Genomic DNA, 14,315 nt, shown 5'->3' with positions numbered 1-14,315 from the left:
CCCCGCCCCAGGCTGTGCACCACACAATATAAAAGGCAGTGCAGTAGAGTTTACATCTGCCAGTCCCCCTCCCCTCCTGCACAAGGCACAGGCAACGCTGCCACCTGCCCTCCCACAGCAATAAATGTACACTCCAGCACAGCTGTCCCTGTGGGCGTACGGGTGTGCATAATACACCCCCCGCAGGAAGGTTGGGGGGTGGGAAATCAAGTCCAGTGTTTGTGGAAGTGACCAAAGAGTCCAAGCTGTCTTTTATGTTACTCTTTACAAGCTACCAAAATGATTTAAAGCTGCATTTCTTACAACACAATTCATGCCTGAGCTGAGGATATTTTTGTGCAAAGTTATAAACCAATGCACTTTCAAAACCGTTGAGTTACAATCCTACTGGCAGCCTACCCGGCACCGCTATTATCCTGCATGTCTCCTTATACGTAAACCGAGGGGGAAAGACAGAATCGACTCCAGTTACTTTGCGGAAATCTTATCACAACAGGCAGTCAATCAAGTCATAGAACAGTACATGCCATTTGACTGAAATTTCACTCACCATGAGCCACATGTAGTCCATCTCTCCTCTGAACCGCATCTAAGGCAGTCAGTCTTCTGAAAGTCTAAGTAGATGAGGAGTTCTCTCTTTGCAAATGGCTCCTTCTAGTAGGTAGATGAACGAAGGAAAGCAACTGCATTGCAGTGCCGGTGGATTGTTGCTATTGTCTTTGTTAGTGGTGTTCCTCACTGGGGAGGTGTTTGAATTCTTTCAGATATTGTTGGCAATGATCTCTGCATCGTGCTGCTGCTCACATCACACATACAATTGATGCTGTGACTGTCCTTACAAACCATTTTGTGTTACATAATTTCAGCTTCATTTCTGAACCATTCCTTGGTCTCCTTCAGTTGCTGGGGCAAGTTTGATAATGTTGATCAAATGTTGGTAATCAAACACAACATGGAATAACACAGCCAACTACCCCTGGCTTTTTAAAGTCTGTCAGATTTATTAGCTTTAAAAATTCAAGTTGTGCCTGTGGACAGGGCCCCAGACGGGAATCAGGAGAGCTGAGTTCTACTCCCTGTGCTTCTGCTGACTAGCTGCATGATCTTGGAAAACAGTTAGCATCTCTGTGCTTCAATTTTCCCTATGGGAATAAAGATACTGACCCACCTTTGTAAAGTGCTTTCAGATCTACGGCTGAAAAGCACTACAGAAATATTATTAACTGTAAGCAAAGAAAATGGCATTAAAATTGGTAGCTATTCACATTTCTATAGGTCGATCACTTAGAAACCCAGGGAGGTTGTTCTGTGCAGGCGCTGAACGTGCAGCATAAATGAACACAGTACTTATGGGCTCAATGATGATGATAAACTTGGCTGTCTCTAATTTATGATCTGGCAGGAGTATCTTCCTGAAACACCTCAGTCTCTACACAGAGGAGTGGACAATGGTGTAGTAGCTGGACAGGGATGAACTAGAGATGCCCTACAAGGATTTTTCCATCTCTAATTTCTAGGCTTCTATAAAATGAAACATTGTCTACTACATTTTAATACTGTGGGCCCGTTAAGCTCAATTAGCGGAACCACTAAGGTGAGCAACTGTTACTTCATGTAAGGGTTGCAGAAACAGGCCTTAGGGTTAGGAAAATGTTGATGGACAAGACCCCTGTAATTCTAATATCACAAGTATTTTTCAATTACTAGGAGCTTTGTACCAATCTGAACCAGAGCTGTAGGTGCAGAAAACAGTTCAAACGTTATCCATTTTTTAAAAATGATGATCTCTTTAATATCAGTTAGTATTTACTTCTCCTCCAATCCCTCACAGAAGTCATGGCACAAATAACTGCAGGATTATGCAACTTGGCATACTCCAATTATGCTAATTTACCACTCTTGGCAGTGAAGTATTTTTAGTAACATAATAGAAATCTCATTAGAAAAGCGATTATCACTGTGAGATGCCAAGGTTCAGGAGCTTTGTTGCAAGCCACTCAGCTCTTGTTTGTTACTTAAGATGTGCAAAATGTATTTACTTAATAAATGTCTGATTTTCATTTTCTAAAATCACAGATTAGTTAAAACCCATTAAGTTCAGTGGAATCAGACCAACTTTAGATCATTATTAATAAAACCTGCTGACTTTTCAGTGCGTTGAGACTGAGAAATATGTGATGGTACACACAGTGTTCTAACAACAAGGGCGAACTACGGCCTTGCTGCAACTGAATCTACATGGGCAGCTCCAAAGGCAGGATCATGGTCTGTACTATTAATTAATATACAACAGTGGGAAGGAATGCTTTACATTACTATTTTTGTGCATGAGGAGGATTCAGAACTTCAACACTAAAGGAGTTTTATTTGGACTAGTCTTGGTGCACCTGGCATTTCTAGAGCAATTGTATTGCAAAGTTAAGGGACAGGAAAAAAAATATCAAACCTGCTGGCAATGTAGAAAATTCCACAAAGGCTTCCTTTTTTTCCCGTTGCTCCAGAGGAAGCTGCCAGGGCATCTGATGGGGCTTTGCCATGACCTTCACCTTGTAGGCCATGTTGGGCTTCAAATTAAAAAACTGGTACTTGTAGCTAGCAGACTTGACAATGTCGAACTCTTCTTCATTCAGAAAGATCACGTGACTGTAGTTACTATTGGTAGGAAGCCAGGACAGCTCAGCGGAAATCTGGGTTATGTTGTCCACCTTAAGATGAGAGGGTGCTACAATTACATCCTTCCCAACTAACAAAGTGCACAGTAGCTCATCTGAGGTACCCCTGCTCGTAATGCTCTGAATTGATATTCGGTATGTGCAAGTAGCAGTGTTAAGTTTTTCTATAAGAGCTTTAGTTCTGCTTCCAAAGGACACATTCATCCGTATTTCTTTGTCGACCAGGACATTGTAGCTATTAATGGTTCCCCATCCAGGTGGCACTACTGGTGGCTCCCAGCCCACAATAACACTTTTGGCTAGTTGTTTAATAAGGGTGATTTTTCTAGGATAAGGCACAATGTCTTCTCCAATTTCATCAATGTTCATATCAAGAGTTCCCGTGCCATTGTTGATTACACTGGACTCTATGTGACTCGGCGGATTGAGCTCCAGTAGACTATCTCCTTCCAAAGCATGACCCGAATGGTTGATAACATTCTGATCCTGCTCGCTGCCTACGGTGCTTGACAAATGGGACTCATTATCTTGAACGAAATCCACAAAGTTTGAAGGGACCAGTCCTCTTTGTCCATCTAGAAGTTCACCTGGTGAGAAAGAACAACCCAAATATCATTTGCAAAAGAACACTCCTCTCACACTACTGGCCAAGCTGTCTTCTAGAGCAGTGCTTCTCAAGCTATCTGATGTGGGGGACCGGCAATTTTTTTTCCAATGTGTGCGCAGACCGGCAGCCGATGGCTCACGGACCGGCACTGGTCCACAGACCACCACTTTGAGTAGCGCTGTTCTAGATGACTCTCTCCTCTGGTAGTGTTGGGTTGAAGAAGTACATTAAATAATATGAAATACTGTAGATCAGTTTTATTAGGTGAAAATGAATTAAATCAAAGCTTTGCTATTAAAATCCCGTTTAAAGGTATAAGCAACCATATTTTGCGTTGCAGGTCATTGCAAGGCACAGAGAGGTCCCTGGTGAACAACGGGTTAACTGCAGCTCAGATGTCCTCCTTCCCTGGCAGAGAGGCTCAGAAAAAGTGCCTTAAGAGGCTGGTTGTGAAAGTCTGCTTTCTCAGACAGGAATCAAACGACTATGTTGAACTCCAAAGATAGGGCGTTTTCTGTTTATGCTTCTTTTGCTTTTTGCTCACTTACTTTGCTCTCTTGCTACAGACATTATTCTTTAAGAAAAACAACTGTTTTGTTCTGCTGAGTTACTGATCCAGCTGAGAGTTCCAAGTGGTTATAAAACTCAGTAGAATACTGCTAATATCCATTCCCCAAATACACTCAGCCTGGAATCTGCACACTAAAGCAGATAGCCTCTCCGCACCTCCCATCAAAGGTTCAATAGCAGTGTCCTTCATATTACAAAGACTCCATTACTGTTACGCAATTAAACCATGTGCTAATCATTTTCACTGAAGTCCATGAGAATCTCAGGCATACAACACAACCCAGGATTCAAGCAACACGAACAGGATTATTTGATCTCTCATATTGTGAAGTTGCTTTGAATTTATTATTGTGTGTCTTTCAGTAGCCCTGAGAGGCCTCAGCTGAGATCAGGGCCACGTAGCTCTAGGCATTGTAGAATTACACAATAAGAGACGATCCTTGTCCAAAAGAGCTAAAAGTCCAAATAGACAAGACAGACAAAGACTGTATCATCGTCCCTATTTTAGAGGTGAGTAAGTAAGGCACCGAGAGCCTAAGAGACATACCCTGAGTCATCCAGGGAGTCTGTGGCAGAGCCAGAAATTGAACCCAGGTCTCCTGAGTCCCAGTCCAGTGCCTTGACCACAAGGATTCATTTCAATGGGGACCCCGATTGCATGTGTAGTCATATTTGTATACGAGCATGTCTCAGCGACTGCTAATTGGATTTCATTAGTGAAATACCGCACATTGGTGGGTCTTTCTGAGTTCAAAATGTGTATTAGCAAAAGTCTATAGTTTTCATTTAGGCCACCAAATAATCTGTTTTGTCACTAGCTAATACTGAGTTATTTGAGGTACAAATGAAGTTGATATATTTAGATAATGAAATTACTTATCAACTGGTTTATCATTGTTAATGTTCACGAAACACATGCCCAGCCTTAAATGTAGGTATTAGGGAAGCAAGTTAAAAAGTGGATCAACATGTGTTGTCTCGTACATACCTTCCCATGGGAAGCAAAAATAAAAGAAACCAAGGCCCCAGTTCTGCAGGACACAATCACGTATGTAATTTTCCTGATATGCAATCCCACTGTAGTCAATGAGTATGTCTACACCGCAAGGTAAGCCCAGGGTTCAAACTAAGGCTCAAGCCTAACCTCTCTTCTGTCTACACACAAACCACACTAACCCAGGGCTCAGACCCCAGATCCCATAGGGGTGATGGGTCTGAGCCTGAGTCAAGCCAGGACTCAGGGTTCAAACCCTATTGCTTTGCAGTTTAGATGCAGCCCCACTGTTCTCGTAGGCTGTAGGCTGGGAGTCCAACAAAAGTATTCCACAATCCTATGGGCTGACTTTCTTTGTCCTCTGGACAGTCGAGTTGGTGGGCAGTCAAGTTTTCCCACACTGCACCACAAACAAAGGGTTAGAGCAGCCACATCTTGGGAGGGCACAAGGAAGTCTGGGATATGGGTTGTTGGACTCAGGCCTACACAACGCAGTATAGATGTTGGAGCCTCAGGTCGGGACTAAGGGTTCAACCATTTCTAACTAGAGTTACAAATAAGTGTAGATGCTCAAGCCATAGGTTAACAAACCCAGAGTCTGCTAACTTGAGTTTTACTAAACCTGGAATTACAGTGTAGACATACTCAACGAGGCTACTTATCTTAGTCAAGCTATGCATGCACACCAGTGCTTTGCAAGACTGGGTCACAAGAACCTTTATCATATTGCTTAAGTTGTCAATTCAGAAAAGTCATTGCGTGCTAATGATGTTTGATATCTGCCACACTACTCAAGACTACATCAGCTAAGTGAAGAGCAGCCATCTGTGGAAAAGATAAGATATGAAGTCGATGTTGCAGGGAGCAACTTCAGAATGAAAGGGAATGAAAAGTAAACAGTATTCAAGTGTCGTTAATCTATTCGTATCAAACGGCTACTTGCCACCTCATTCCAAGATGACTTTTTATCAGTGTGTAGCAAGAGGAACTTCTACATAGATTAGAGGAATCAAACATTCACAGCTTGAGGAGAGTCAAGGATCTTTGAGGCAAAAACTGAAATCTCACTAAGCTTTCTTGTCAGCACAAATCTTGCCAAATAGGAAATGCTGATGGTTCACGGAGTCTTATAAATTAGCTATAAGTGGAAGGAGCTGCTTTGCTGGTGTGTAAATTCTCTTAATTAAAGGGATGATGATGGGGGACTTTATCAATTGATTTTGGTCGTAGATTAATCAGTATGGGAGTTACATTGTTTCAAATCAACATAAACTAATAAGAAGATATATATAAACAAAACCTTCATAGAAGCCATCTTCATCCATGTCTCCATACACATAGAGGTATTTTCCTGCTGTAAGGGGGAGCTCTGCTTCTGGATTTTCATTTGGTCCATCAAACGGGTTGTAACTGCAGTGAAGCATAGATGGAAACTTCATTCAGGCAATGAGTGTTTTGAGTGAGTTACAACCCACACACCACTGAATAATAATCATACAGCAGAATGTAGTTCTAAAAACTGCACATGAGAGTAGCTGTAGAGTCCCATCTTCTTGCCTCACCTTTTGAAATACATATTTTGGCAGGGAGCCTAGAGGAGTGGAGTCCTCTTTACATTACATTATTATTGTTATTTATTATTTGTATTACTATGGCACCTAGGAGCCTTAGCCATGGAGTAGGACCCCACTGTGCTACGTGTACACAGAAGAAAAAGAGGGTCCCTACCCCATAGGGCTTACATAAGAACGGCCACACTGGGTCAGACCAGTGGTCCACCTCAGCCAGTATCCTGTCTTCTGACAATGGCCAACGCCAGATAGGTAACAAACAGAACAGGGCAATTATCGAGCTATCCATCCCCTGTTGTCCAGCCTCAGTATCTGGCAGTCAGAAGCTAAGAACACCCAGAGCAATGGGGATCCATTTTGTTTGTTTTATACCTGCTGCCTATTAATTTCATTTCATCAGGTGACCCCCGGTTCTTGTGTTATGTGAATGGGAAAATAACACTCTGCCTTATTCACTTTCTCCACCCCACTCATGACTTTATAGACCTCTGTCATATTTCCCCTTAGTCTCTTTTCTAAGATGACCAGTCCCAGTCTTTTTAATCTCTTCTCCTATGGAAGCTGTCCCGTCCCCCTTATCATTTTTGTTGCCCTTCTCTGTACTTTTTCCAATTCTAACATATCTTCTTTTTGAGATCAGGTGACCAGATCTGCACACAGTATTGATTTATATAGTGGCATTATGATATTTATTCTCTTATCTATTACTTTCCTAATGGTTCCTAACATTCTGTCAGCTTTTATGACTGCCGCTGCACACCGAGCAGATGTTTTCAGAGAACTCTCCACAATCTCTTTCTTGAGTGGTAACAGCTAATTTAGACCCCATCATTTTGTATGTACAGTTGGGATTACGTTTTCCAATTTGCATTACTCTGCATTTATCAACACTGAATTTCATCTGCCAGTATGTTGCCCAGTTTTGTGAGATCCCTTTGTAACTCTTCACAGTCTGCTTTGGATTTAACTACCTTGAGTAGTTTTTTATCATCTGTAATCTTTGCCTCCTCACTGTTTATCTCTTTCCAAATAATTTACCTAACTAACCCTTTTAGGCGCCTTTGAATATCCCAGCCTATGTCTTTACTGAATTTTAAAACAACTATACAAAACCTTATATGGGTCTTTTTCTAAATCATCTCTATCAGGATCTGCTAATTTTCATGAATTACTCTTCTCCATAAAGCAATCAATTATAGCAAAGTCTGACTCAAACTCAGAGAAAAGCTTTTAGAAGGCATACATAAAGCATTTATCAGATATTTGCACTACATTATGAATTGGCAAATCATGCTGAACACCCATGATGGACAATCATGCTTGTAATAATTCCTTGAAATTCTTGTGCTCTTAGTAGGCCACCAAACAGTTTATACCTTTGCATCCATCAGAACTTCAGGATTAAGGGAACATTAAGGGTCCAATACAAAGCCTACTGAAGTCGACAGATATCTTTCAAAGGGGGCTTTGCATCAGGCCTCAACCCCTCCCCTCCCCAGTATGCATCTGTGTACATACATAAAATGACAAAAATCATATCCCCGCCCCCGCCCCCTTCCAGCCCTGCTCTGCTTTTGCAGCAGGAGGAGCTGAACTCAATCCTTGCAGATACCATGAATGTCTGTGTTTAGCACTATTGCTACCAACTCCTAAATAGCCATCAATTTGTTAGGGTAGCCTTATTGCTCATGGAGAAAACAAGATGGTGCTGCAAAACAAAGTCTTTTAGAAGGAGAATTGTACACTGTAGCAGCAGAGCACAGCATAAATTCGTGTTTAAATGGGAAACATAACCACCATATCAGAGAATAGAATTTTACAACCCCCTCCCTCCAAGTTGCAGAGTGTGACAACTAAAGGGAAACAGAAAGCTTCTTGTCCGCTGTTTCGAAGTGCTGCCTTCCCATAAACAGCTTATTAACATTCATGGCAGCCTGATGGTGGAATGATTGCCCAGACAGTCTTAAGGGAACAAGGCAAAAATGAAAATCTGTTTAAAACAAATTCAAGCATTAAAACCAGAGTGAAAGCCTATATGCTGAAGGCTGTAGCCACAGCAATACAGTTATCCCCAGCCTGAAAAAGCTCAGTGTGTGTGTGTGTTCTCTTCAAAGAGGCAATTGCTCTCTGACATAACCCAAGAGTCAGTCCGAACAAACTGCTTTGGTGTGCATGTGTTTGTCTCTCTCTGTTTTGGGCATACACACATAGTTACTTTATGCTATTTATTGTTTATTTTCCACAAACCCTCATGCCAATATTTGTATTTAATGGCACCTTAGAGACTAACCAATTAATTTGAGCATAAGCTTTCGTGAGCTGCAGCTCACTTCATCGGATGCATACTGTGGAAAGTGTAGAAGATCTTATTATATACACACAAAAAGCATGAAAAAATACCTCCTCCCACCCCACTCTCCTGCTGGTAATAGCTTATCTAAAGTGATCACTCTCCTATATGCTATATCATATATGCTATATGCTCCTATACACATTGTAAGGAGAGTGATCACTTTAGATAAGCTATTACCAGCAGGAGAGTGGGGTGGGAGGAGGTATTTTTTCATGCTTTTTGTGTGTATATAATAAGATCTTCTACACTTTCCACAGTATGCATCCGATGAAGTGAGCTGCAGCTCACGAAAGCTTATGCTCAAATAAATTGGTTAGTCTCTAAGGTGCCACAAGTACTCCTTTTCTTTTTGCGGATACAGACTAACATGGCTGTTACTCTGAAACCTTTGTATTTAATGACTCTCACCTCATTAATGTTTAATGAAAACTCTGACCACCTATGGTGCTGCTCTGACGGGTTTGTGAGCCAATTTAAATGTAAAAGATTTCCTCTCTCTCTCACACTCCCTGGACAAATCCCTCTTATTTTATAGCCAACATTGCCAATGCAATATAAACATTATTTGCACTTTGCTCACAGGAAAATGGCATAGGCTAAACAGCACATTTCCATGAGCACCACACTGACTCCTGGCTCTTGAAATGAAGACATTTTGATGTGCTTGTAGCAAAATACAGACACGAGTTTACTTGCTCACTGAAATTGCATGGGAAGCATACACTGATTATACTTTCGCAGCTGTTAAGTTATTAAGTTTTGCTTTATTTAAGTTCAGGGGTGTGTTTAATTACCTTGAAATAATCTCTGTGCACTGTAAATAAGCTGGAGTGCATCATTTAATGTATCAGTTTTTGAAAAATAGAATAATATTTGATCTATAATAAAAACGTCATCAATGAGAAGCAACTAACAGACACAGAAAGTTGTATAATAATAAGAATACTCCACACAGGATTTGAAATTCACCCCTGTGCAGAGAGGTCCACTAAAAAGGGTGGTGGGATTTAAGAGATGCATAGGCCATGTGCTGGACTTCCGCACCTTCCATCTGTGGATCAGGAAAGCATTTCACATGCATTGATGGAAGAGTCCTTTCAATCCCTCTCTGATGAGGTAGGCAAGTATCATCACCCACATTTATACATATAAGGAATGTGAGGGCCAAAGGGATTATGGGCCTGCCTAAAGTCAAACAGCGAGGAGGTGTCAGAACCATGATCAGGTTCTAGGTCTCCTGACTCCCAGTTCCTCTGCTCTAACCACAACACTGTGCTGCCTCTCTAGCACTTGGAGATGTTGTCAGGGGAGAGGGGGGTTGTTGGGTTTTTTTTTTTTTTGGCATTTACAACAAATACAATTTTCTGGTTCATTCCTTTTCTCTTTTTAAAAAAATATTGTTGAAGTTGAACGTAAATGTTCTGGCTATGTTGAGCATGCCATGTTAGACTTGCTCCGATGTTACAAGCCAATGGAAAGTGCATTATTTTAAATCTAGCATAAATGGAAATTGCACTGTTACCTACAACAACAGGTTTGGGCTTGTTTTTTTTTTAAAGCCTACGAAGAAAGCAATCTTCATCTGTTCTTTTTCTCCCGGCTCTTCAAGTATGACTGCAACCACTTAAAGTTGATATATAAGGCATTTAATCAATCAATTAATAATCTTTTAGTTTCATGCTGGTTTGTTTAGGAACTTTCTTCAGTTGGGTGAGCTTTATAGTACTTGTTGCAGAAATGAAATCATGTTCCTCTAGAGAAAATGAGTTTAATTTGAGCTCAGCATGGGCTCTGCCTTCCTCTGGGCTCTGAACTGTCTCCTCTAAACTCTGCAGTGCACTGAATATTACACTGTAATGGAACTGGGACTGGCATGAATCCTCCTCTTTGTTAGCCAGGTTCATTCTGGGGAAATTTAGACTTAAATTGAGTATTAAAACATTTTGATTACTGAGATTTGCGGTATCAGGGAGTGGCACTCGCGAAGCCATTCCGCGCCAAAAAATTTAAAATTCTGCACACAATATTTTAAAATTCTGCAAATTGTATTTGTCAATAAATAAATAAATGTGGAGGCTCCAGCGTGGCAGGGGGAAGCACAGGCCACTGACTGCACAGAGGTAGGAGATAACCCTGTATCCTCCTCCCCCGGACAGGGACTCGGAGGTGGAGTGGCACTTGACCCTGACACAGTGCAAGGACCAGGGCTGTCCCAGAAACATCCCGAGGCCCTGCCCCTCCATGCAAATCACACTAGATGTAGACAAGCAGGCTCAGCACAGCAGGATCCAGAATGAAGGGGCTTAGTGTAGGGAGATCCAGATGTGGGGTGATGGGTGGGGCAATCTGGGTGGGGGTCCGGGTGCAAAGGCGATCTGGATGAACACGGGCTCATGGGGGGGGTTTCTGGGTGAAGACACAATGGGACTCTGCAGGGGGGTCTAGGTGAAGGTGGTGGGGCTCAGCACAGGGGATCTGGGTGTGAAGGGCTCAGCGGGGGGGTCCAGGTGCTGGCTTAGTGGGGTGTAAGTCTGGGTACTGGCTTGGTGGAGAGTGTGGGTGAGGAGGGCTAGTCAGGGTGGTCCAGGCAGGGTGAGGTTTGTCGGAATGTGGGTTTGAGTCAAGGGGGTCAGTGTGGGGGCATTCTGGGTGCAGCGGTGAGATCTAGATGCAGAGATGTGGGGTTCAGTGGGGGGGCCTAGGTGCAGGGGTCTCCAGATGCAGAGGGTGAGTGAGGCTTGTCAGGATGTGGGTTTGGGTTCAGGGGGGTCAGTGTGGGGGGTGTTGGGTGCAGGGGGTGAGGTTTGGTGGGGCAATCTGAGTATGAGGTGGGTCTGGATGCACAGGGGGTTGGGCAGATGGGGAGCAACTCCCCATATAGTGACCCCTCCCCACCATGGCTAAGGAGCAATGGGGGCAGGAAGCAGGGGAGGGGGGAGGTGCGACGCTTCCTGCAGCCTGAGGGGTTTCTGGGGGTGAGTCTCACCCAGCCCTGGCTGCCAGGCCCACCCCTTGGGATGGGAGGCGGGAGGGGGAAAGGGGGCAATTGCCCAAGGGCTCTTTTAAATCACCCCAGCAAGCCACAGGGCTCCTAGGCGATGTGACCCTCTGGCCCCTGTGCTTTAGGGGGCCCCGTGGGCCGGCATAGTCAGTCCCGGAAGTGATGGCATCCCCAGAAGTTGACACATTTGTCATTTCCGCATTTGTCATTTCCTTCCCAGCCCAGTTCCTTACAGAGGAAGAGGAAGTCCCATCCTTCCCAGCCCAGCCAGGACTAGGTGAGCCTGGTACAGGGTAGGAGACACTGGCTGGCGCATCCTCCTCCCCAGTGATTTACCACTCCATTGGCTGCTCCCAGTGCCTGAAACAATGCACCCATGTTGCTGGGGGGGAGGGGGTGGTGGTGCATGACTACTCTTGCGGCTTCCCTTTGCTTCCCTGTCAGAAAGTCATTTTTTGGGGGGAAGCAAAGAAATCTGCGGGGCAAATGAATTCTGCACACACGCAGGGGGACAGAATTCCCCCAGGAGTAACTGAGCGCCAGCAGGCTCAACACACCCAGATCAGACAGCAGACAAGCCACACTTTCACCAGAACTCCCATGCCATCTCGAGAGCCTGTGTGCAGGTGCACTGCTGACACTGCTCTCCTCAGGAAGGAAGGAAGCTGAAGCAGAGAAAGCACTTCTAAAAGATTAGGCTTGTGTCTCTATTGAAAACCTTTCTGTAATGGTCAGACACAGAGCCTGAATTAACGTAGAATGTTATCGTTTACATTCTGAGACTACCCTTTACTGATCTGAAGCTATTTATACACTGAGAAAGACACTGATTAGCAGGATCCCTTCTGACAAATGTTGTTTGCTCTTCCCTGACCTCCATTTCCCAGGCCAGCTGGTCAGAAAATGACCTGGGCACAAACCTGACCCCCATCTGTCTGTAGGCATGTACAACCCAAAAGGCAATGAAAAAAACTGCATGGTTCCACCGTGCAAGAGCATGGGTGTAGGATGCGGAAAGCCTGCACAAGAAAGCCTGCACTCTCTGTGAACCACACAGCTGTGCTTTGTATTTGCATAGGTGAGCTCCATCCACTGTAGTCATGAAGTTGCTTGGGGATGAATGTGGGAGGGGCTTTTGCGGATGCCAATTCACCAGCCAAACCCATTTGCATGGAGGGTGGGACACACCATTTGCCCAGGCTGGGGAAGTAGGGTGTGGTTAGGATCCCGTCTATTTCCCTGAACCCCACTGTGATTCGCCCCCTTTACTTAGGATCGTGTCTGAATAGAACTGGGGCCTGGACATTAATTACATCTGCAAAAAAAAAAAAAAAAGTGAAAAAACCCCACAATTTTGGGATTATATTTTTTTCCCCCAGCTGTTTATGTTACCTATAACGGGCGATGCAAAGATGGACTTTCCCAGAATATCTTTGCTTTGAGGTATTGGAATTCCGTTCATTATCCATCTGTAAAAAAATAAAGACAATAGGATTTATACTGTTGCACCCACTGTTATCCTGAAGCTATCCTATATAAACTAGCCTGAGTACATGCAACACTCCATATGACATGAAACAGAGTCAGATATAGGCTTTCAGCAATTCATTTTTATTTAGAAATATGTAGACTAATAATTAATAGTAATTTATCCAAAGTGTTTGCTGTTTTATTTTAATTAAAACTTCAGCAAGTTAGTCCCAAGATGACTTATTGTAAATGATTCACCTAGCATTGTGTACAGTGTTAGTTGCCATTCAAATGTCAACATTTACACAGTTAGCTCATAATGGCATCCTATAGTTAGGATAGGAAATAAAAGTGGTACTTTAGATACCACTGACTTGTAACTGTAAGCAAACGTTGATTTTTTTAAATTGTGACCAGTATTAACTGAAGAATCACACCAAATAAAAATCTTCTCAACCAGTCCCCATCTGCTGAATTCCATCCGCTCCACTAACCCAGTGGAAAAACATATTAGCTCTGAATTCACCATGATGCTTAATTCAGCACAAAATAGCAAAGCCATAATTTTGACTCCACCATGAATTAATGAGTAGAAAACCTAGTGAATAAACTGTTTTGCTGAGTCAACATAAACAGGTCCCATGTATTTTGCATCTCCATCAGATACGTTCTTGAAATTCAGTGTACTGAAATAATAAAAACTCTGTCTCTCCTGCTTGATACTGGGCAGAGTTCATAAAGGAGGAACACATTTCTCACTGTCCCATTTTACGATTTGCTAGACACCTCTAGGAGAACTGAGATAGCAACTTCTCCTTAAAACAGAAGTACCAAGTTAGGCTGTGGAGTCAAGCAGGGAAGCTTTCAGAGGGTGGGATGGTAACCCTATAATCCAGGAGACAGGCACGTACCAGACTGTGATTCGGAGTAACCCTCTTGTTCCTGCTGCCCCCTGGTTCCAGTTATGAAACAATTTGCTCCAGAAAAAATGCTGGTGCAAGTCACTTTCTTCTCTGCGCTGGGTTTGGGGCATGGGCTGCTCTCGTGATGGGCATAACCAAGACTCCGGACACGCCC

The 14,315-nt window shown here is 43.3% G+C and overlaps 1 protein-coding gene across 8 annotated transcripts in view; it reads right to left on the bottom strand.

The window, feature by feature from the left end:
* The window catches only part of RIMBP2 (RIMS binding protein 2), a 280,460-nt gene that overhangs the window by 50,469 nt on the left and 215,676 nt on the right, over positions 1–14,315 (bottom strand). For all 8 annotated transcript variants that reach the window (XM_073312915.1, XM_073312918.1, XM_073312919.1 and 5 more), the window contains 3 exons: positions 13,161–13,237; positions 6,144–6,253; positions 2,447–3,259 (listed from right to left, as the gene is read on the bottom strand). In XM_073312915.1, the coding sequence (XP_073169016.1) occupies positions 2,447–3,259; positions 6,144–6,253; positions 13,161–13,237 (1,000 nt within the window). The remainder of the gene's footprint in view (positions 1–2,446; positions 3,260–6,143; positions 6,254–13,160; positions 13,238–14,315) is intronic.

This window comes from Lepidochelys kempii, chromosome 15 (assembly GCF_965140265.1).
Source record: "Lepidochelys kempii isolate rLepKem1 chromosome 15, rLepKem1.hap2, whole genome shotgun sequence".
NCBI classification, from domain to species: Eukaryota; Metazoa; Chordata; order Testudines; family Cheloniidae; genus Lepidochelys; species Lepidochelys kempii.
Note: the sequence above shows the minus strand (reverse complement) of the source record. Positions and strands in the feature narration are given on the sequence as shown.